The 25,566-nt window shown below is 33.7% G+C and overlaps 2 protein-coding genes across 4 annotated transcripts in view; one reads left to right on the forward strand and one right to left on the reverse strand.

Moving 5' to 3' along the window:
- On the forward strand, nt 1–21,346 carry zgc:172091. The gene is made up of 5 exons (XM_087238385.1): nt 1–209; nt 996–1,684; nt 5,785–6,420; nt 7,511–7,607; nt 18,731–21,346. The coding sequence occupies exons 1-5, from the start codon at nt 119–121 to the stop codon at nt 20,011–20,013; spliced, it is 2,796 nt and encodes a 931-aa protein (XP_087094511.1). The 5' UTR covers nt 1–118; the 3' UTR covers nt 20,014–21,346.
- Nucleotides 20,809–25,566, reverse strand: part of slc27a1b (solute carrier family 27 member 1b) — a 16,564-nt gene continuing 11,806 nt past the window's right edge. For 2 of the 3 annotated variants that reach the window (XM_087235657.1, XM_087235658.1), the window contains 4 exons: nt 24,260–24,397; nt 23,592–23,756; nt 23,092–23,238; nt 20,809–21,903 (listed from right to left, as the gene is read on the reverse strand). In XM_087235657.1, the coding sequence (XP_087091783.1) occupies nt 21,746–21,903; nt 23,092–23,238; nt 23,592–23,756; nt 24,260–24,397 (608 nt within the window). In that variant the 3' untranslated portion in view covers nt 20,809–21,745. 3 annotated transcript variants of the gene reach the window in all.

A 25,566-nucleotide genomic window follows, 5' to 3' on the forward strand; every position in this document is an offset into this window, starting at 1 on the left:
TTTAAGCAAAGCGAAGACGACAAAATCATCTTCACTAATCGAACACAAAATATTTTGTATTCTTTTGTCATTTTTTTCGCAAACGATTCATCAACTTGCATCGGTTTAGCTTTTTCGGATGCTAATACTAAAAAACGCATACAAAAAGAGAGAAAAAGAAAGAGCACTGCAAGTAAAAGAGACTTCTAAAATGGCACCAAAAATTACAGGTCAGTGAACTCTATTACATCCACTGTAATTAATCCATAAGAAAAGTAATCTCATTATGGACACACTAATAGGCTACAATGTGTTTACCTAAACACAAAATAATAATAATTCAATGTTTTAAAAGCAGGAAGCATAAAAGAGATCGCATAATAAGCTATACTTAATATTCGGCTATACTCAATATTCAATAATTACATATTAGAAGGATATGATTAATTATGAGCACATACTTTTTAAGAGGCTTATTAATCATAAAGAATGAGGGTTTTTTATTCTTCAGAAAGTGAAAAAAGCACACATTTTCCTGTAAGGGGTATAGCTAGGTAGGGTGGGGTATGGCAATAGAAAATACAGTTTGTACAGTTAAAAATCTATAGAATGTTTAGAAGAATATGGAATGTCGCCACAATTCACAAAAAGACGTGAGAAAGAGAAATAGTGCTCCGGTTTCCCTCACAGTCCAAAGACATGAAGGTGAATTGGGTAGGCGTAGTGTGTGTGTGTGTGTGTGTGTGTGTGTGTGTGTGTGTGTGTGTGTGTGTGTGTGTGTGTGTGTGTGTGTGTGTGTGTGAGTGAGTGAGTGAGTGAGTGTGTGTGTGTGTGGATGTTTCCCAGCGATGGGTTGCGGCTGAAAGGGCATCCGCTGCGTAAAAACTTGCTGGATAAGTTGGCGGTTTATTCTGCTGTGGCAACCCCGGATTAATAAATGCCGAAAAGAAAATGAATGAATGAATTAAGAAAGCTTGTTTGCTATCAATGTGAAACTTTGTGTCTATGTATTGTAGGAGATCTGAGGATTGTCATGTTAGGAATGACTGGAGCTGGAAAGAGTGCAACTGGAAACACCATCCTGGGCATGGATGTGTTCGAAGAGGACCTGAGTCCTGGGTCAGTTACTCGTCAATCCGTGAAAAAAATGGCAAGAAAAGGAAGCCGGATGGTCTCGGTCATCGACACTCCAGGTCTCCAAGACTCATCCGCAAATGAAAGGGAAGTAAAGGATGAAATAAAGACGTGTTTGGAACTGTCTACTCCAGGTCCTCATGTGTTTCTGCTGGTCATCAGAGCAGATGTAAGGCTGACAGATGAGGTGAAGAAAACCGTCCAATGGATTCAAGACAACTTTGGGGAAAAAAGTGCCCGTTACACAATTGTTGTGTTTACTCATGTTGATACACTGACCATAAGCCTGAAAGATCATATAGAAGAGAGTTCAGAAATGCGAGAGATTGTTATGGCCTTCAGTGGCAGATATCACGCATTCAACAATGAAGACAAAACAAATGAACATCAAGTAGATGAGCTGCTGGATCAGATGGATGAGCTGGTGATTAGAAACGGGGGAAAGCACTACACTACTGAGATGTTTAATGAGGCCCAGTCGAAGCTTAACTTGTGGAAAACTGCTGGAATTATATTAGGATGTGGGATAGGGGCAGCAGCTGTTGTAGCAGTAGTGAAGAATGGCAGTAACTAAAATGGAAACCAAACATTTTCACAAGTAGACTGTAGAATTTCAGGGCTTTGGGTATTAAAGATTTATTAAAACAGCATTAAACCAGAACATTGCACCAAAACTTTAACTGAAGTGCCAAAAAAATGTAGCTTAAGATAGTTGTGGTAGTTTTTGCTCATTAACATTTACTGCTATGGGGGGGGGGGGGGGGGGGGGGGGGATAGAAAGGTTTAGCGTGTCATTATTATCGTCTTAGCCATTTTTGTAACTTTTTTGTTTAATTTCGTTTTTTCAAATTGAGTTTGGGTTGAAATAAATGAAGATATTAATTTAGAAAATAAATGCATGAACGTTTTAAACTGATGCATGTGTTTTTATTAGCTACTAAGTGTTATAATCAGGGGTGACCATAACTGGTATAACTGCATAACATTATAATTGTGCACCATATATGTCACAACAAAAGCACTTTTAATAGCCATTTGATGTGTCTAGATGTAGTGAAGTTTCAGCTCAAGATACAGCACAAATAATGTTTTCTATCTCTCTGAAACTGACCCTTTTAGGCTTTGATGCTAAATCAGCGTAAATGGGGCCTGAGAATGCTTCTGTCAGTCTATGTGGATCCTGTCACTGTTAATCTAGAACTCCACATCTATAATCCTCTTAGTCTATGCCGACATTATCTTCAGCTGCTTAAACCTCAAACACTCTGGCTAATGGACAGACGGCTGCTTCTCACTCAGGACTGCTGTTTATGCTAATGAGACGGGGTTATGGGCACTAGTGGGCGGGGCTTTCCCCCTGACACGTACAAAGGGAGAATGTCAATCAAAGTGTTTCTGCATCAAGTCTGATTAGAACAAACACAATTCATAACTGTTGATCATTAGAGGTGCTGGAGAGATTTACACACTGCTGACACACACACACACACACACACACACACACACACACACACACACACACACTGGGGTTAAACCTTGCATACCAGACATTTTTGCATATAGGTCCCTTTTAATTTGTGAACATAACACCAAATCTTAGAAATGAGCTGGACAATTAAACTGATAAATCAACAATTCATCAGTTAATTTTTCTATGTTTAATTATTTACATTTTTAACACGCATAACTGACTATCTTTTCGATCATTTCAACTTTTACATTACATTCAAGATAAATAGACATACTGGGTTGCAGCTGGAAGGGCATCCGCTGTGGCGACCCCAGATTAATAAGGGGACTAAGCCAAAAAGAAAATGAACGAACGAATGGATGGATGAATAGACGCAGAAAATAAAACAATATTTTCCAAAGTTTAAATTTAAGTGAAGTCAATAAAACTCGAGTGCGTGCACTTCCTTTGGTTTTTTTTTTTTTTGTTTGCTACATCATGAGTAAAATCAAGTGCCAATCACTCTGGTAATTTGTTTACACAGCAGATGCTCTTCCAGACGCTGGAAAAGACACAAACTACGGCCAGTTTAGTTAACTAAATACACCTGCATGCTTGGACAGTGAGAGAAGTTAAGATTCATATGAATTTTTTTTATAAAGTATAAAACACATATGAAGTGTTTATTTGCTGAAATGCACATTCAAATCGGTGTTGTGAAAAGCCAATACAATCTCATGGCAATTCGTAACTTTTTGCTTTAGTAGCAGGCTATATTTGTAAGGCTTTTTTAACGTTATATACATTTTAAAGGGAAAAAACAATAAATCGTTGTTATATTGTTGTAATGCTTTTTATTTTTTATTTTTATCTATACAAGACCGTCCTCTACATTCGTGGGGTTATAGCTATTTGATAGGCTGCTGTTATGTCATTTAGTTGAGGAAATACTAATTATTCTGCGTTTGGTGTAAAGCCATTTGTCTATGGTAAGATGCATACTGTGCCATTTTTTATTTTTTCATAAAAATAGCTGCATGCCACTTAAATTCCCAAAAATAGGCTACCTTAGGCTGCCCCACAAGTCCATGAATTAGACAATCAATGAATATGTAAATTTATGTCAGTGTACCAGTTTCATTTGTATATCGCGCGGCAAAATAATGCCGAAAAAGCACAAGCATGAGTGTTGCGACCTTGCAATAAATTAAATTGTGGAAAAAACAGAAGTAAAGGCGATATTGGCTTAAAAAACTAAAATGATAGATGATTTTGCTGTCATTTTCCATATATTTTCAATTTCAGCTGTTTTAGCACAAAATTTGTTAATAAGATGTTGAGCCATTCGATTTTTTAAGAGAAATCTGAAAATGAGAAAATGAATTGTGCTTTTATTAATTTATATGTGCATGAAAGTTTTACCTAGCACCGCATTTACTAATGTATTGAGCACATGTCTATTGTATTTTGTTACGCAAATTCTGCAGTGTTAGGTTATATAAATAATTTTTAAAAATGTAAGCTATTTGTTTCATCAGACTATATGTGAAATTAATATTTGTGTTTTTCTATGTATTATAATTACCCTATTTTGTATATACACAATGTTTGACGTATGAAAATATTAATTGATTTACCATTCAGATATGCGACCGTGGCACCCTGTTAACATATCCAATCGCGTTTTTCCAGTCACTTAAACGCCCGTAATCTGGATGCCAAAAAATAACAAGATGACAGTTTCACTTTGCATCAGTTTGTTTCTCCCCTGACTTCTTTTTCACCAGTAGCCTATTATTACACAGGTAAGGTTATATATAGTTTTTACAAAAATGTCATGCTGTTACATGAAACCCAAGAACAGTATTCATTGACGGTCTTATTATTATTTTCAAGTGTTGCAAGTAGAAACTACAAGAAACGACAGACCGCGAAATGGCAGATAAAAGTTCAAGTGAGTTACACCGTTTTATACTCCATTATTAGTTCTGCTTGCATATTGAAATGCATCATTAATTAAAGCCTGATAGCAAACATTTGTTTCAAAAAGTGTAAACATGATATTTTGTGTGCATTACCCACCAAGTAGTTTTGTATTTAATAATCAGCTAAACAAAGCTATTTTTGAGTCTGTCAGTAAATATTTAATAATAGTAGCAACAAAACAGTACAATAGTACAATTTAATAGTACATAACTTAATTAACAAGTAAATGGTTACTGATTGAATGTTTGTAAAACTAAATTTAATCTATAGGGCTGCATGATAGGATATGTAAGGATTTGTTTTTGTGGTGTACATTTCAATATGAATACGCTATCAGCTTCAATAGCTTTATTTGGATATGATAAATTTTAACTTTAAAGTGATTGTGATGATTTTTGAAGGGGGTGAATTTGCATATAATCAAACTACGAGCATATAAATAAAACAGCAAAGATAAAATGAAACAGGGCTTTGGCGTTTTCTAGGGAGTCTAACAGTAATTACAGTACATGTAAAATAATAGACTATTCTGTTATATATATATATATATATATATATATATATATATATATATATATATATATATATATATATATATATATATATATATATATATATATAAACTGAAAAAATATACAATAAAAAAGTATGTACTAAATTGTTGCAAACAATTTGTGTTAAATTTAAACAAACTACATTTAGTTTAACTTAATTTGTTTAAATTTAGTCCAAATAAATTGTTTACAATCACTTAAAACATTTGTAAATCCAATGAATCATTTTTAAATATTTTTTCTAAGTGTATTTTGTAATTCACAAGGGTTTTTGGTTTATGGTTTGTGAAACCGTAAATACATGGAAGAGACTTGAAAATAACTAAATACGAAAACTGTTCGTAAACAGATATTTTCACAGTGTAGTAAACAAACGATAAACAATCCATTTATTACAGTATTTAATCATGTTAACGTTCGATAATGAAAATTCAGCTGTTAATTATTAGTTCACGTTATCTCGCGATGCATTAACTAATGTTAACAAACATGAATTTAGACGTTAATAATGCATTATTAATGTTGAACTATGATTAATAAATGCTACAAGTATTGATCTTTATTAATGTAACAAATACATTAAGTAATGAAATTGTATTGTAAAGTGTGTGACAAAAATACGGTGTTTAAATGTCATATTAAAAAAATTTAAAAAAAAAACAGCAACAATAATAAAAACTATTTCACAATGTGTCAGATGTGAGGATTGTTCTGCTGGGTAAGACGGGATCAGGAAAGAGCGCTGCAGGAAACACAATCCTGAACAGAGATGCGTTTACTGAGAAAAACTCTCTAGTACCTTCAATGACCTGTCACAAACAAGAAGCTGTGGTGAATGGAAAAACCATATCAGTCACTGACTGTCCTGGACTGCTTGACACTTCCATAGATACTACAAAATTGAAGCTTTTAATGGAGGAGTGCATCTATCTGTCAGCTCCCGGTCCTCATGTCTTCCTAGTGGTTTTAAGATTAGGAGTAAAATTCACAGAGGACGAGAAAAATGCAGTCAAATGGATTCATAAGAACTTTGGAGAAGATGCTGTGAATTACACCATCATTCTTTTTACTCACGCTGATGTCCTGAAGGGTAAATCTCTAGAGGTGTACATCAGCCAAAGCAAAGATCTACACGAGTTAATTAAAACGTGCTATGGCAGGTATCACTCTTTCAACAATAAGAACAGAAATAATCGAGATCAAGTCACCGAACTGCTGAAGATGATAGAAAAGATGGACCTGTTTAATGGAATGAAGCACTACACCAATGACATGTATAAAGCAGCCGAAGAAAAGATTAAGAAAGGGGCAGATGCTTAAAGATGTTGCAACGGGAGGTCTAGTCGCGGCAGGAGCTGTAGAATCAGCGGCTACTTTTAAAGCAGTGGGAGAAGCAACAAAGAAGTATCTGTGTGTGCTCAAATTTTGTCTGTACTTTGAGTCTACTTATTTTATCATCCTATTAGTCCTTCTGTAATAAAATCTTTACATTTTTTAAATCTTCAAATTAAATCTTGTAATATCTGTTTTTGTTTTACTCTTAAACTTTTCTCATAGTATTTATATTGTTTTAGTAATTTAACAAATCTCATTTCTGTTTCTGATGAATGTACACATCTAATGGTATTTTCTCACCAAAACTAACATCTCCACCTTATAATTGTGCATGGGACCAACACTCGAATAATAAGAAATTTACTTGTTGGGCAGATGAGGTCAAAGTTATTCTTTAACACAAATTTGTGTCATTCAGATCACTATTTTAGTTAGCTATATTATATATGTTTGTTACTCAAAGTACATAAGGATAGTATTAGTGATACTCGATTGTTTGATACATTGGCTTTATCTGAGATGTAGGGATACACATGTTTGTAATACATTTTGTATGGCCTTTTTTGGATATTTTTTATAGTTTTAAGCCCAACAATAAACGTAAAAATCTTAAGGTTTGTAAGGTACATTAAAAGTTCATTTTAATCAGTGTCCTTTCTCAATAATGAACGTAAAAAAAAGAAAATGTAAAAAGAAAAGTGAGTGCACATCATAATATACTATTTCATATACTGTAGCTTACTAAAACAATGTGTAATTGAGCATGCAAGAACTCGACCTGCCAGTTTTTATAGGCTATGTTTATAGCGCCCTCTAGTAACAGTTTAGGTGTATATAAAGCTTGTGAGTAAAGAATAAATTTCTTTCCAAATGAAAATAAACTCAGAAATGTCACGTTCGAGTAACATCATCTAAATAAGAAGTATTTAAAAAAATCGCAGGTCAATTTTATGTGTTTGAGAAATGAAGGAATAGTAAATATGAGCACAACTGAGCAAGTTTTAAGACAAAACAACTAAAGGTGTCAGGTAGGCAAGGTCACGTGATCACAGTGAGATTTTCAGAAAAATGATTTGCCCGCCATCGGCACTTTCACTCAGTGCGTTCAGATAGAAGAAGCGGAGAACATCGGGAAATTGCAGGCAACACAATGACTTCAACAAATGAAGGTCTGTATGAGCCTCTAAAAACATTAATATTTTTTAATTCAGTTTTTTTTAAATAACAATTAGAATAAAAATTATTTTTTTAGTAATAGTTATAATGTTCAGGGTTGATAACCTGTTTTACTTTAGTATTTTAAAGCTAATTTTATGAAATGAAAATGGTTGCTTGTTTTGTTGCAATGTATACACCAGTGTCAAGATCAAGTTGCGTATAACCCAATAGATTAAACTAGCACAGATAATGTATTTAAAGTAATCCAAAGAATAAATGGTAAATTTCTAAACATCCACTAATTTGTAAATTCTAATAGAGTGTAGGCCTATATAAGAAAGATAGTCTAGTGGAGTTTATTTTCATTTATTGCTGTTTAACAGATGCCAATACAGACTCTTGATACGGACAGACTAAATAAGAGTATGGGGAGGTCGGATTCTTTTCTTCGAGCTAATCACTAAACTGAATAGTGATAGGTTGATTTGTTCATTTTGAACAAACCATTAAACGATGAGTCATTTATTCGCGCATGCGCAAGTGGGCGTGTTATTTTTTTTGGAGTCTGCCTGTTGCAGGTACGGCTGTTACTTGCGGTGAACGAACTATAGCGCAACTTTGCCTTATGTGATGTGTAAAATATACACATATAAAAGGACCTACCTTGTAAATAATTTTTGCATAACAGAAGCATACATATAGAGAGAACCCAACACTACATTTTAAACATCCCAAAAACAAAAGAACAAAAAAGAAAATAGAAATCAGCCCTATAGGCATTTATTAAAATAAATAAACTTAATCAGGAATCGTTTTGGTTGTGTTGTGGCTTGAATGTTTGTAATGCTTCATCTGCAAAGTGTAAATTAACCATTAGAACTTTGGATTATGGTCCGTGTATCATCCGTTCATTTGATTATTCCTTTTATTACGGAAAACGAAACATCAGAAAAACGATGAATATTTCGTTTTTCTGTTTATTCTGTAGGCAGAAAAAACGGAAACTCATCTGTTATTCAGCTTATTAACTTAAAACGAAATATTAAAACAAACACAAAACCAAAACGAAATAATGAGTCAAAAAATGGTCCGTGTACGGTCCGTCTACGTTTTGTTCATTTGTTTCCCATTTTCAAACGGAATAAAGGAAATGGAGAAAACGGCCGTTTTTCCGTTTTTCTTTTGCTCACGAGAAAACGAAAAAACGAGATTTTGGCTGGATTTTCGTTTTTTTTGGTTTAGGGTAGGAAAACGGATAAACGACTTTAAAATTCATTTTACACATGTAGGCGGTGCTGAAACGCCCACTTTCCTCTAATTGGTTAACCAAATCTGCGCTCGTGACGTCACCCTCAAAATAAAAGCCTTACACGCAGGCTTTTAATTATTATTATTTAATTATATATATAAACAAAGTTTACATATTCTATCATTTGAACCACACACAGTTAGCAGGCTTACATTCATTACGTATGTATAAATTAAATAAAAACGTAAATCAGCAGTATTCTTAGACATTTGTCATTAAAATAAGGTCATAGTTCACTGCCAAGCTTCTTGCTGCTGTGCACCTGATGCAGAGCAAAGATAGCCATTTCCGAGCAGCACCTGGTTTGCATGATTGTTTCAGAGCTATTGTAGGCCTAAATAATAGCCTACTCTGTATAAAATAATAATTTATTATTATTATTATTATTATTATTATTATTATTAGGCCTATTATTATTAGTATTGTTATTATTATTATTTACTTAGTTATTCAATGGTTGTAAGAACACATTGGACCCTGCATGGGGCTATAATAAATGGTACCATTTGTTTCTATTGGATTTTCTCCTATTTTAATTTAATATATGCCTTTAGCCTATTGTAAATATTTATTTGATAATTAATACTTTTTTATTGCAACGTCAAAGTAGGCCTGTCTTATTATTATTATTTTTTGTTATTATTTTGTCGTTGTTGTTGTTATTATTATTGTAGCAGGGACATAGCCACAGGTGTGGCAGAGTGTGCTGGTGCCACCCAAAGTGGCATCTTGCACCTGAAAATAGATGCCTTCGCGCTCAAGCGCGCGCAAACAACTTGCACAGGCAAAAGTAATGATGAATGTGTTGAAGGAAAAAAAAACATTCTAATTATTTGTTAATAAAATAGTGCAACATTATTCTCAGTCAGTGTAGGCTGAAAAAATTAAGATCGCCAGCATTTCAAGGGTGGTTTTATTTTTAGTTCATTGCTGTGACGCGCTATATTTCACTAAGGCTGCATGAGACTGCGCATCTTGCTTATTTTCTCTATTTTACATACAGAACATATCATACAGTCCTACCGTTCTAGTGAGTGTGGGGCATGGCTGTACGGTGGTAAAGTGGATTATTTCTTGGCAAATTCATAATGATTCACTTTGTTTAGTAATAAATTTCATAGTTATAAAATAACTACATTTCAAGAATATGTTAACACTTTCAACTATTTAGGATTATTTATTGCATCAAAAGTAATTTCAAAGTACCATTAAATGTACGTATAAACTGCTTAATGTGTGTGTGTAAACACCTAAGATGCAAAAAGCTTATTTAGACCAGAATAGGCCTATACTAAATGCAACGGTCAATGTATGTAAACTTATGACCTAAAATGTCTTAAATGGCTAAATTTAAGTCTTTTTAAGTTTTTAAATAATTTAAGTTTAACATAAATGATTTAAACTTTAAACTTAAAATTAACAGAGGATGGCAAATAAATTGTTTATTAAATGGAGGTCAGGTGTCTATCTTAATTATAATTATTAAATATTATGACACTACAGTGGTGTATTGGAGAGTACGCACCTTTTAATTAATTAATTTTAAATAAGTGGTTTATCCTAAATAAAATGCAATGGGATCGGTGTGCAATGAATAGTTTGAAAACCCCTGGTTCAGACTAGACGAGCTAGCTGTCTGTGCGCTGCGCTAATAACTTGGCATTTGCTCTTTTCGGTGCTGCCAGATGCATTTATAGTGCATAAAAAATAAAAAAGGTAATTCGGTAAAGCGCGCGATGCGCGCAGAAATAAGCGCACTATATGCATATGTCGAATTAAGTTCTCTTTTTCTTTAATCAAGACTTTTCCGTTCGAGGAATTACAGTTATTAATAGCTTAGTCCTTATAAACGATCAGTTTATAAAATACACAATTTACGGATCAATGAAGAATAAGAAGAATATGCAACACATTATGATCCTTGAATGATCAGAGCGCATTTATATAAACTATATATTTTATATAATCTATAAATATTAAAAAACATTATACATTTAAAGTAATGGAACATTATATGTTATAAAATCTAAACTATTATTTAGGCTACAGGCTGTTCACCGCGTGCGTCAAAGAAAAGACATGACACAATCTCTAAAAACTAGTTGTTTATTTACAATATCTAAAGGGATATAAAACATCTAACATGCATCTCCATTCTCAGCGAGTTTCTGTGTTCTGCATCCTTCACAGACCGAGGTCTCATTCCGAGGTAATCTGTAAATATTCTCATTTGGTTCTGGCACATTCTTGATTAAAGGTGAAACTGACCGGCGCAACGGATGATTTGTCATCTAGAGTGACTACAGTTATAATACAGGTTATGGAACTATTTCACTTTAATTTCATATTATTATTTTATTAAACAAACAAACCAGTTTTTGTTTTGGCTCTGCATGCAGCGTATTAGATCTTTGAAGCATTGCACTTCAAATGTTATTCCTTCTTTTTATTTTTATTGTATTTTTAATATTTTTAATTATACAACACAAAATTGGTTCTAAACAGATACATTTTCCTATAGGCTATGATGAAGTGTATATTTTTGTTCACACAGGTCCTATACAAAACTGTGTGGATGGATGATTTGTTTCTCCGTGAAAATCACTCATTTAATAAGCAAAACAGGCCAAAATGTTGTTTAGCTTGCGTCAAACTGGATGGACAATTTACAAACATATTGAATACAAAGGCTGGTTATTTTATGCAATGAGGGACCTATTACAAATTAAAGAAAATTATTTGCATATTAAAACGAAAATATATAATACAACAACAGATCCTACCTCAGAAATGACTTTAGATAATGTAAATAAGCATCAAGTTTTTTTGAGATTGTGTGTCTAATTCAGTAGTGTAGTGCATTCGCGTGAGTTTCCTCCGGGTGCTCCGGTTTTCCCCACAGTAAAAAGACATGCGGTACAGGTGAATTGGGTAGGCTAAATTGTCCGTACTGTATAAGTGTGTGTGTATGTGTGGATGTTTCCCAGAGATGGGTTGTGGCTGGAAGGGCATCCGCTGCATAAAAACTTGCTAAATAAGTTGGCGGTTCATTCCGCTGTGGCGACCCCAGATTAATAAAGGGACTAAGCCGACAAGAAAATGAATGAATAATGTGCAATACTAATTTAAAATACGTATCACTAACCTTATATGTGAAATAGCAGGGCCCGCTGTAGCACTTTCTCAAGAAGAGCAAATGTCAAATTATTAGCGCAACGCACATGTAGCGAGCTCATCTGTTTGTCGGAACTACTAGACACAATTTTTTTATCAACTATAATGTGTTTAATTAGTTAATTTGAAATTTATTTCATTATTCCAGCAATAATTGTTGAGTGAAAGAATGCGCTAGAAATATGCATTGCGGCTCCCTTTATTGTACAGGCTTATTGCACTTAAACATTTTTAGGTTCGGCTCTCGAATTAGTAAGGTTATGAGTAAATGTTATTTAAAATATTTAAAGCCTGCCATCTAGCCTACAATAACAGAAAATTTAATAATAAAAAAAATAATAAGACAGGCCTACTTTGGCGTTGCAATAAAATAGTATTAATTATCAAATAAATAATTACAATATATAATTAAAATAGGAAGAAATAAATGAAAACAAATGGTACCCTTTGTTTTTATAGCAGGGCCCAAAGTGTTCTTATTCTGGTTCTGCTAACAACTATTAAAAAGAAAAAAATCACACCAAACAATAAAAACACTAGTAACTGATAATAATAATGATAATAATAATAATAATAATAATAATAATAATAATAATAATAATTATTATTATTATTATAAAGCCCTTGCTCTGAAACAATCATGCAAACCAGGTGCTCCTCGGAAATGGCTATCTTTGCTCTGCATCAGGTGCACAGCAGCAAGAAGCTTGGCAGTGAACTATGACCTTATTTTAATGACAAATGTCTAAAAATACTGCTGATTTACGTTTTTATTTAATTTATACATACGCAATGAATGTAAGCCTGCTAACTGTGTGTGGTTCAAATGATAGAATATGTAAACTTAGTTAATATATAATTAAATAATAATAATAATTAAAAGCCTGCGTGTAAGGCTTTTATTTTGAGGGTGACGTCACGAGCGCAGATTTGGTTAACCAATTAGAGGAAAGTGGGCGTTTCAGCACCGCCTACATGTGTAAAATGAATTTTAAAGTCGTTTATCCGTTTTCCTACCCTAAACCAAAAAAAACGAAAATCCAGCCAAAATCTCGTTTTTTCGTTTTCTCGTGAGCAAAAGAAAAACGGAAAAACGGCCGTTTTCTCCATTTCCTTTATTCCGTTTGAAAATGGGAAACAAATGAACAAAACGTACACGGTCCGTGTATCATCCGTTCATTTGATTATTCCTTTTATTACGGAAAACGAAACATCAGAAAAACGATGAATATTTCGTTTTTCTGTTTATTCTGTAGGCAGAAAAAACGGAAACTCATCTGTTATTCTGCTTATTAACTTAAAACGAAATATTAAAACAAACACAAAACCAAAACGAAATAATGAGTCAAAAAATGGTCCGTGTACGGTCCGTGTACGTTTTGTTCATTTGTTTTCCATTTTCAAACGGAATAAAGGAAATGGAGAAAACGGCCGTTTTTCCGTTTTTATTTTGCTCACGAGAAAACGAAAAAACGAGATTTAGGCTGGATTTTCGTTTTTTGGTTTAGGGTAGGAAAACGGATAAACGACTTTAAAATTCATTTTACACATGTAGGCGGTGCTGAAACGCCCACTTTCCTCTAATTGGTCAACCAAATCTGCGCTCGTGACGTCACCCTCAAAATAAAAGCCTTACACGAAGGCTTTTAATTATTATTATTTAATTATATATATAAACAAAGTTTACATATTCTATCATTTGAACCACACACAGTTAGCAGGCTTACATTCATTGCGTATGTATAAATTAAATAAAAACGTAAATCAGCAGTATTCTTAGACATTTGTCATTAAAATAAGGTCATAGTTCACTGCCAAGCTTCTTGCTGCTGTGCACCTGATGCTGAGCAAAGATAGCCATTTCCGAGGAGCACCTGGTTTGCATGAATGTTTCAGAGCAAGGGCTTTATAGTAATAATAATAATAATAATTATTATTATTATTATTATTATTATTATTATTATTATCATTATTATTATCAGTTACTAGTGTTTTTATTGTTTGGTGTGATTTTTTTCTTTTTAATAGTTGTTAGCAGAACCAGAATAAGAACACTTTGGGCCCTGCTATAAAAACAAAGGGTACCATTTGTTTTCATTTATTTCTTCCTATTTTAATTATATATTGTAATTATTTATTTGATAATTAATACTATTTTATTGCAACGCCAAAGTAGGCCTGTCTTATTATTTTTTTTATTATTAAATTTGCTGTTATTGTAGGCTAGATGGCAGGCTTTAAATATTTTAAATAACATTTACTCATAACCTTACTAATTCGAGAGCCGAACCTAAAAAAGTTTAAGTGCAATAAGCCTGCACAATAAAGGGAGCCGCAATGCATATTTCTAGCGCATTCTTTCACTCAACAATTATTGCTGGAATAATGAAATAAATTTCAAATTAACTAATTAAACACATTATAGTTGATAAAAAAATGTGTCTAGTAGTTCCGACAAACAGATGAGCTCGCTACATGTGCGTTGCGCTAATAATTTGACATTTGCTCTTCTTGAGAAAGTGCTACAGCGGGCCCTGCTATTTCACATATAAGGTTAGTGATACGTATTTTAAATTAGTATTGCACATTATTCATTCATTTTCTTGTCAGCTTAGTCCCTTTATTAATCTGGGGTCGCCACAGCGGAATGAACCGCCAACTTATTTAGCAAGTTTTTATGCAGCGGATGCCCTTCCAGCCACAACCCATCTCTGGGAAACATCCACATACACAAACACTTATACAGTAAGGACAATTTAGCCTACCCAATTCACCTGTACCGCATGTCTACTGTGGGGAAAACCGGAGCACCCGGAGGAAACCCACGCGAACACACTACACTACTGAATTAGACACAGAATCTCAAAAAAAACTTGATGCTTATTTACATTATCTAAAGTCATTTCTTAAGAGGTAGGATCTGTTGTTGTATTATATATTTTCGTTTTAATATGCAAATAATTTTCTTTAATTTGTAATAGGTCCCTCATTGCATAAAATAACCAGCCTTTGTATTCAATATGTTTGTAAATTGTCCATCCAGTTTGACGCAAGCAAGCTAAACAACATTTTGGCCTGTTTTGCTTATTAAATGAGTGATTTTCACGGAGAAACAAATCATCCATCCACACAGTTTTGTATAGGACCTGTGTGAACAAAAATATACACTTCATCATAGCCTATAGGAAATTGTATCTGTTTAGAACCAAGTTTGTGTTGTATAATTAAAAATATTAAAAATACAATAATAAAAAAAAGGAATAATATTTGAAGTGCAATGCTTCAAAGATTCAATACGCTGCATGCAGAGCCAAAACAAAAACTGGTTTGTTTGTTTAATAAAATAATAATATGAAATTAAAGTGAAATAGTTCCATAACCTGTATTATAACTGTAGTCACTCTAGATGACAAATCATCCGTTGCGCCGGTCAGTTTCACTTTTAATCAAGAATGTGCCAGAACCAAACGAGAATATTTATAGATTACCTCGGAATGAGACCTCGGTCTGTGAAGGATGCAGAACACAGAAACTCGTTGAGAATGGAGATGCATGTTAGATGTTTTATATCCCTTTAGATATTGTAAATAAACAACTAGTTTTTATAGAGATTGTGTCATGTCTTTTCTTTGACGCACGCGCTGAACAGCCTGTAGCCTAAATAATAGTTTAGATTTTATAACATATAATGTTCCATTACTTTAAATGTATAATGTTTTTTAATATTTATGAATTATATAAAATATATAGTTTATATAAATGCGCTCTGATCATTCAAGGATCATAATGCGTTGCATATTCTTGTTATTCTTCATTAGGCTTGATCCATAAATTGTGTATTTTATAAACTGATCGTTTATAAGGACTAAGGTATTAATAACTGTAATTCCTCGAATGGAAAAGTCTTGATTAAAGAAAAAGAGAACTTAATTCGACATATGCATATAGTGCGCTTATTTCTGCGCGCATCGCGCGCTTTACCGAATTACCTTTTTTATTTTTTATGCACTATAAATGCATCTGGCAGCACCGAAAAGAGCAAATGCCAAGTTATTAGCGCAGCGCACAGACAGCTAGCTCGTCTAGTCTGAACCAGGGGTTTTCAAACTATCCATTGCACACCGATCCCATTGCATTTTATTTAGGATAAACCACTTATTTAAAATTAATTAATTAAAAGGTGCGTACTCTCCAATACACCACTGTAGTGTCATAATATTTAATAATTATAATTAAGATAGACACCTGACCTCCATTTAATAAACAATTTATTTGCCATACTCTGTTAATTTGAAGTTTAAAGTTTAAATCATTTATGTTAAACTTAAATTATTTAAAAACTTAAAAAGACTTAAATTTAGTCATTTAAGACATTTTAGGTCATAAGTTTACACACATTGACCGTTGCATTTAGTAGGCCTATTCTGGTCTAAATAAGCTTTTTGCATCTTAGGTGTTTACACACAAATTAAGCAGTTTATACGTACATTTAATGTTACTTTGAAATTACTTTTGATGCAATAAATAATCCTAAATAGTTGAAAGTGTTAACATATTCTTGAAATGTAGTTATTTTATAACTATGAAATTTATTACTAAACAAAGTGAATCATTATGAATTTGCCAAGAAATAATCCACTTTACCACCGTACAGCCATGCCCCACACTCACTAGAACGGTAGAACCTGGACTGTATGATATGTATGTAAAATAGAGAAAATAAGCAAGATGCGCAGTCTCATGCAGCCTTAGTGAAATATAGCGCGTCACAGCAATGAACTAAAAATAAAACCACCCTTGAAATGCTGGCGATCTTAATTTTTTCAGCCTACACTGACTAAGAATAATGTTGCACTATTTTATTAACAAATAATTAGAATGTTTTTTTTCCTTCAACACATTCATCATTACTTTTGCCTGTGCAAGTTTTTTTGCGCGCGCTTGAGCGCGAAGGCATCTATTTTCAGGTGCAAGATGCCACTTTGGGTGGCACCAGCACACTCTGCCACACCTGTGGCTATGTCCCTGCCACAATAATAATAACAACAACAACGACAAAATAATAACAAAAAATAATAATAATAAGACAGGCCTACTTTGACGTTGCAATAAAAAAGTATTAATTATCAAATAAATATTTACAATAGGCTAAAGGCATATATTAAATTAAAATAGGAGAAAATCCAATAGAAACAAAAGGTACCATTTATTATAGCCCCATGCAGGGTCCAATGTGTTCTTACAACCATTGAATAACTAAGTAAATAATAATAATAACAATACTAATAATAATAGGCCTAATAATAATAATAATAATAATAATAATAATAATAATAATAATAATAATAATAAATTATTATTTTATACAGAGTAGGCTATTATTTAGGCCTACAATAGCTCTGAAACAATCATGTAAACAGGTGCTCCTCGGAAATGGCTATCTTTGCTCAGCATCAGGTGCACAGCAGCAAGAAGTTTGGCAGTGAACTATGACCTTATTTTAATGACAAATGTCTAAGAATACTGCTGATTTACGTTTTTATTTAATTTATACAAACGCAATGAATGTAAGCCTGCTAACTGTGTGTGGTTCAAATGATAGAATATGTAAACTTTGTTTATATATATAATTAAATAATAATAATTAAAAGCCTTCGTGTAAGGCTTTTATTTTGAGGGTGACGTCACGAGCGCAGATTTGGTTGACCAATTAGAGGAAAGTGGGCGTTTCAGCACCGCCTACATGTGTAAAATGAATTTTAAAGTCGTTTATCCGTTTTCCTACCCTAAACCAAAAAACGAAAATCCAGCCTAAATCTCGTTTTTTCGTTTTCTCGTGAGCAAAATAAAAACGGAAAAACGGCCGTTTTCTCCATTTCCTTTATTCCGTTTGAAAATGGAAAACAAATGAACAAAACGTACACGGACCGTACACGGACCATTTTTTGACTCATTATTTCGTTTTGGTTTTGTGTTTGTTTTAATATTTCGTTTTAAGTTAATAAGCAGAATAACAGATGAGTTTCCGTTTTTTCTGCCTACAGAATAAACAGAACAACGAAATATTCATCGTTTTTCTGATGTTTCGTTTTCCGTAATAAAAGGAATAATCAAATGAACGGATGATACACGGACCGTACACGGACCGTACACGGACCATTTTTTGACTCATTATTTCGTTTTGGTTTTGTGTTTGTTTTAATATTTCGTTTTAAGTTAATAAGCTGAATAACAGATGAGTTTCCGTTTTTTCTGCCTACAGAATAAACAGAAAAACGAAATATTCATCGTTTTTCTGATGTTTCGTTTTCCGTAATAAAAGGAATAATCAAATGAACGGATGATACACGGACCGATTATCCCACAGACTAGTTAAATAATTTTAGATATTCCATTTTTTATAATGTAAATAAAAGCTGAGACATATTTTTTCCACAGTGATGCCTCTTGTACATCGTGCTATTCTATTATCTTTCATCATTTAGTGTCATTTCTGGTGTCATGTGTGTACTTATATGTTTTACGTATATATATATATATATATATATATATATATATATATATATATATATATATATATATATATATATATTTTTTTTTTTTTTTTTTGGTTTACCTACTGACGCTTTTGTATTATTATTTCTTTTATAGTGAGTGATCTGAGGATTGTTCTTTTGGGCAAAACTGGATCTGGAAAAAGTGCAACAGGAAACACAATCCTGGACCGAAAGGCTTTTGAAGTCGGTGAATTTATAAAATCTAAAAGTAAACAGTGTGAGAAAAAGGAAGGGGAGTTTGGTGGAAGAACCATCACGATAATCGACACTCCAGGTCTGTTTAACACAGATGTGCCCAAACAGCAGCTGAAAGCTGAATTACAGAAGTGTGTGCATCTGTGTGCTCCTGGTCCTCATGTGTTTCTGCTGGTGCTCAAACTGGGTGTGAGATTCACACAAGAGGAGAGAGAGACGGTGAAATGGATTCAGGAGAACTTCGGGGAACAAGCTTTGTGTCGTATGATCATTCTGTTCACTTACGCTGACCAGTTGAAGGGAAAACCTTTAAAAGACTACATCAGCCAAAGCAGCGATTTACAGAAAGTCATTGACATATGTGATGGCAGATATCACTCATTCAACAACCAGGAGAAAAACAATCAAAGTCAGGTCACAGAGCTGCTGAAGAAGATCGATGCAATGCTGGAGAAGAATGAAATGAGGCATTACACTATTGACATGTTTCAAAAAGCTCCAATTAGTAAAACAGGGAAAAGGGTAACGATTGCTTTTGGAGTTGCAGTGTTAGGAATTGGAGTTCTAGGAGGAGCAACACTAGTAATGATTACAGCAATGGCAACTGGAGGAAGAGCAGCTGCAGAAAGCACAGCAGTAGCCACTGAAAAAACAGCAGAAAAAGCTTTAGCTAGAGTAGAAACAATAATTGTTGCTGCAGCAGAAGCAGCCACAGAAAGAGCAGTAGCAGCATTAGAAAAAACAGTTAAAACTGCAAGAAAAGCAGCTGAAGAAAAAGCGATAGTGATGATAGACAAATCAGTGGAAATTGTAAGAAAAGCAGCAGAAGAAAAAACGGCAGCAGCAATAGAACAATCAGTTGAAACGGTTAGAAAAGCAGCTGAAGAGAAAGCGGTAGCAATGATCGAAAAGGCATTAGAAACTGCAGGAGTAGCAGCTGTAGAAACTGCCTCAGCCGCTATTGAAAAAGCAGCCGAGACGGTTGGAGATAAGGGTGTAGCAGGAGCACAAGTAGCTGTAAAATGTGTAGCTACAGGATCAGCCGCAATAATAGCGGCAGCAGCAGCGAGATCCGCAGCCGCTGCAGGAAAAGTGGCTTCATTAGGGAGAATATCTGCAGTAGCTGCTCTGGCAACAGCGTTTGGAGGAGGAGTTGTGGCACTAATATCAGCCCTGAAATGATAAACTTTAAGCAATCAATCTTACAATTGTTTCCTTATTTGAATAGATTTCTCCAGACAAAATACAAAAGCCGTACCCATTACTGCTTATTCTAATTAACAATTCAAATGCATAAAGAGATTAGATGCATAAAAATATAGTGTAATGTTGTGTGCAATTGTATAAAAGCAAAATCTACTTTACTTCTGCTATGCTTGTAACTTTGGACTCTGATGCACAGATTATGTGAATGGATTCATAAATAACATCAGTAGTCATTGCAATTTTTCAACAGTATCTGGATGCAGCCTTTATGATGTAAGCTGAGATTGCATCACTCAAATGGAGCGAGTGACATCACTGTGTGGGGTAGGGTTAGGGGTGGGCTTAGGTGAGCTCATTAAAAGATGCAGCTCAGATTGCACTGCACCAGGTCTGCATCCAGACCCCTCAATTATTTGGCATTCAGTGTGAAAAATTTATATTAACATTTTGTGTGTGTGTGTTGGTGATCATTTTAGCTTTTTGATTTCTTAGTTTTCTGGCATGTTTTCTTTTACCCTTTTTGTAATATTGCCAATTAATTGAACTTTGTCAATATAAGTATGCACAGCATATTTTTTGCTAAAGAAGTTATTTGTAACTCTACAAATCAATTCATTTGTAAAAAAAAAAAAAAAAAAAAAAAGTTTTGTGATGTTGAACATTTTGCTCAGTTCGTGGTTGTAGCTTGAGTTGACTGTATAAAACCTTGATTTTTCATTCAACATTAATTAGCTTTTTAACTTTATGAAATAAAATGAGAACCACTTTGACTTTTTCAGTGTCATGTCTTTTCTTATTAATTTCTTATTCAGTGAGTAATCAAACAAAAGAGTGCTTTTGCATCAACAAAAATTATACCAAAATATTCAATAATTAAAAAGGTGATTAAAATAATGTGTCAGAGCAGCAAGGATGTGCAAACAAACTTTAACCACTACATTAGCTAGTAGCAACATTATTCAGCTGCATCTGGATATTTCAGGCTTATTTATTTGTTATAATATTTACTGGAGGAAATATTTATACCTACTGTATGTTGTATACATGATAATACAATACTAGGTTTGTTTTCAATAATATTCAGCAAAAAGAATGGAATAAATGTAAGCTGTTGGAATATCAGTTGTTGGAAAGTGTGTATAAGGTGTCATTTATAGGTTCTGTGTTAAAGCTTACAATACTGCAACACCAATAAATCAACACAAACAACTAAATTATTCATTATAAGGAAAGTTCTAAATTTGATATTTCTAAATTAGATCAAGTATTGGATGTTTTTGTCAAATGGCAACATATCATAAAGCACCTTTTATATGTATTATTATATTCTGGGTGAGCCATAAAAACAAAAACAAACAGAAGAAACAAGACAGAAATCTGCAGTGCAGCTGCATTAATGCGTTGGTATTAATAAAACAACATTACTTAAAAATCATCTCTTGTTTCTAACCAAAACATTCAATAAACATGTTACACAGAATAAAAAAAGTAATTAATTTGCTGCAACTGATGTCCTCAAATAAAGACATGGACTTATCTCCAATAAAACAGAGTAAAAAACACGAAGACATTCATTTCTTAGCTAGTAGTTTCAAGCACTAACTCAGTAGTGTAGTTTTGAGCTTGGTTTTAGAGCAGTTATTTCAGATTTTGTAAAACAAAGACACTTGCATTAGGACATTTGCACATTAAAGACTCTCTGTAGTTCTTATAGAGATACTTTTCCCTGCATGATGGCGCTGTGGAGCTCCTCTGTCAGACTCTCATATCGACCCTGACGACTGTTGAGGAAGAAGAGGCGGTCTGCGGTCTGATGAGGGTCAAATCCCTCCTTCTGTAAGCGGGTTTTCTGGATTTTAAATGTGCCTGTGGATGAGGAATATACAGTAAAATGTGTTTGAGGAACACAACAGACCCTGGAATCAAATATTTTTTTTATCAACTCTTTTTGGAATCAGTTCTGTTTGTGAAATAGAATCTTGGAATCAGTTCTGTTTTTGGAATCAATTCTTTTTGAAATCGACTCTTATGGAATTCATTCTTTTTGGAATGGACTCTTTTGGAATCAATTATTTGTTTTCAATCGATTCTTTTGGAATGAATTTTTTTTGGAATAGACGTCTTTGGAATCATTTCTTTTTTAATTAACTCTATTGGGATCAACTGTTTTGATCAATTCTTTTTGGAATCAATTCTTTTTTTAATTGACTCTTTTGGAGTCAATTCTTTTTTTAGTCGACTTTTCAGAACCAATTCTTTTTGGAACAGACTCTTTAGGAATACATTTTTTTAATTGACTATTTTGGAATCAATTTCTTTTGGAATCGACTCTTTCAGAATCAGTCAGTTTTTAAATAGACTTCTTTAATATCAGTTCTTTTTTTAACCAACTCTATTGGGATCAACTTTTTTAGTCAATTAATTTTTTATAAATTAAAAAAAAACAATTGGGGGAATCGACTGCTTTGGAATCAATTATTTTTTCAATTGACTCTTTTGAAAAAAAAATTTTTTTAATACTTTTTTTGGAATCAACTCTTTTCAATCGACTTTTTTGGAATACATTTTTATCAACTCTTTTGGAATCAACTAATTTTGTAATTGACTCTTTTTGGAAACAATTCTTTTTGGAATCGACTTTTTTGGAATCTGTTCTTTTCTGGAATTTACACTTCTGGAATTAATTACTTTTGGAATCGACTCTTGGAATCAATTATTTTTGGAAACAACTCTTGGAATCAATTACTTCTGAGTACACTCCTTTGGAATTAACTTTTTTTTGAATAATTTTTTGTTGGAATAGACTCTTTTGGAATCAATTCTTTTTTAATAGACTCCTGTGGAATCGAATTTTTTTTTAATCAATTGTTTTTTTTTTTTTTTTTTTCAATTGACTCTTTTGATATCCAGTATTATTCTGAATCAACTCTTTGGGAATCAGTTCTATTTAAAATCGACTCTCCCAGCCCTAATAGCATTATATTACATAGTGTTACAGTGTGAAAGGGGCTTATAATGGAGGATATGGAGAGAATCTGAGATTGAAACCATTACCTGTTTTGTCCACTTCAGGTGAAAGTCTTAAGAAAACAGGCCGAGCGTATGAAGGAAGAGTGTTCTGGACGTCCTGCAGAAACGTCTCGCAGTCGAAGACATTCTCTGGATCTGCAATAGCAGCCATTCCTGCCTTCCCCTCAACACCTGACAGAGAAAACACTGTTTTAATAACTCTCCCCAAACCCTTTTCTCCATTTTTCTGAATTAAACACCTAATTTACTACATCCAATCAGCTCGCAGTAGAAAGAAACTAGCTACGCCCACTGCTTTTACATTTAATATTGCATTTCTCTAGGAACTGCGTCACAATAGAGAAAAACAACCGGTTGCAGCTTCTGGTTCAGGCAGACTTCAAGATCTGGTTCATTCACACTCTATTGTTTATGTTAGAGATGTAGTGAAAGCTGGTCATTTTGACTCGAATGATGTAATCGTGTATACAGAATAATAGACCCCATGAGGGATAAACATCTGCAGACCACAGGTGTGCTCTGACCTGGCACTGAGACTCCATACACAGCCACATCCGTCTGCTTCAGCAGTGCACTCAGGACTCCCTCTACCTCTGTGGTGGAGACGTTTTCCCCCCGCCAGCGAAATGTGTCTCCGCCTCGATCCCGGAAATACACATAACCCAACTCATCCATCACCATCAGATCACCTGAGAGAGAAGACACACACACAGAAACACATGCACGAGCTCAGACAACATTAACATGACACTGTAAAACACTTCACACTGCTTAAAGGGCAGAAAGCTCCGCCCACTAGCACCCATCTCTCCATCTCATTAGCATCTCCAGCAGCCCTGAGTGAGAAGCAGCCGTCTGTCCATTAGCCATTAGAGTGTTTGAGCTGCTGGAGATAATGACTAAGAGGATTATAGATGCGGAGTTTCAGATGAACAGAGACAGGAGAGACTTAGACTGACAGAAGCATCAAGCACACAGACGCATCTCATTTAAATTTAAAGCGACAGTCACCAAAACACCACAATTAAGGTCAAAGACAAAAGACAAGACAGATCGAGCCCCCATGATGCAATTCAAAAGCAGGAAAAACAAAATCATGAATGAAAAATACAGGAAAATGTTAAATTACGGATATTTTTTTTACAGTGCAGCAGATGAACTTTTGTTTCTAAAGCGTTTTACAGTGATTTACCTGACACATACGCCGAATCTCCCTTCCTGAAGACGTTGTGGCTGATCTTCTTACTGGTGGCCTCTTCATTCGCATAGCCATCGAATCGCCGCAGAGGATCTTGAGGATTTATTCTGCCCACAATAATCCCGGGTTCTCCTAAAGTGCAAACAAAATCACCCAAAATATTAATGAACACAGGGGTTAGCGCTGTCGCCTCACAGCAAGAAGGCCGCGGGTTCGAGTCCCGGCTGGGTCCGTTGGTGTTTCTGTGTGGAGTTTGCATGTTCTCCCCTTGTTGGTGTAGGTTTCCTCCGGGTGCTCAGGTTTTCCCCACAGTCCAAACACATGCGCTATAGGGGAATTGGGTAAACTAAATTGCCCATAGTGTATGTGTGTGAATGAGAGTGTATGGATGTTTCCCAGTACTGGGTTACAGCTGGAAGGGCATCAGCTGCATAAAACATATGCGGTTCATTCCACTGTGGCAACCTCTGATTAATAAAGGGGCTAAGCCAAAAAGAAAGTTAATGAAATTAATTATTTATTTAAATGTTAAGAGCAAACACGTACTCTTGAGTATATGCATTGTTTAGTTTTCTGTTAGCAGTAAGTCAAAGACGACTTTTACCCCATTTTCCTATGAAACCAATGAAGACCTTTAGAAACACTTTTGAAATCCTCTTGTTTCTCTGTCACAGTGCGGGACATAACAGTCTGTTTCTAGGCAGGGGTGCATTTCCAAAAATGATCACTAGCCAACTAAGGTTGCACGTTCCGTCATTACAAACATAATTCCTTTATTTGGTGTTTCCCAAATCCATCGTTCCACAAACATGCGCAAACTGCATCTCAAACTTCTAAGTTTGCAACTACTCCTCTAGAGCTGTACTTAGAAGAAGAATTCCTGGCTGTGTTCTATTCCCAGTTATCATCCCTATGCTCTATTAATATTCAACATTCAACAGATTTAAATTTGGAATGGTTTATAAAAACTTTTAGTGAATATATATATATATATATATATATATATATATATATATATATATATATATATATATATATATATATATATATATATATATATATATTATTTATAAATATAAATATATATATATTTATAAATATAAATATATATATATATATATATATATATATGTATATATGTATATTTATTTATAAATATATATTTATAAATATATATATATATATATATATATATATATATATATATATATATATATATATATATATATATATATATATATATATGTATATAAATATATATATATAAATATATATATATATATATATATATATATATATAT

This window comes from Danio rerio, chromosome 1, assembly GCF_052040795.2.
Source record: "Danio rerio strain M-AB ecotype USA chromosome 1, GRCz13ab, whole genome shotgun sequence".
NCBI classification, from domain to species: domain Eukaryota; kingdom Metazoa; phylum Chordata; class Actinopteri; order Cypriniformes; family Danionidae; genus Danio; species Danio rerio.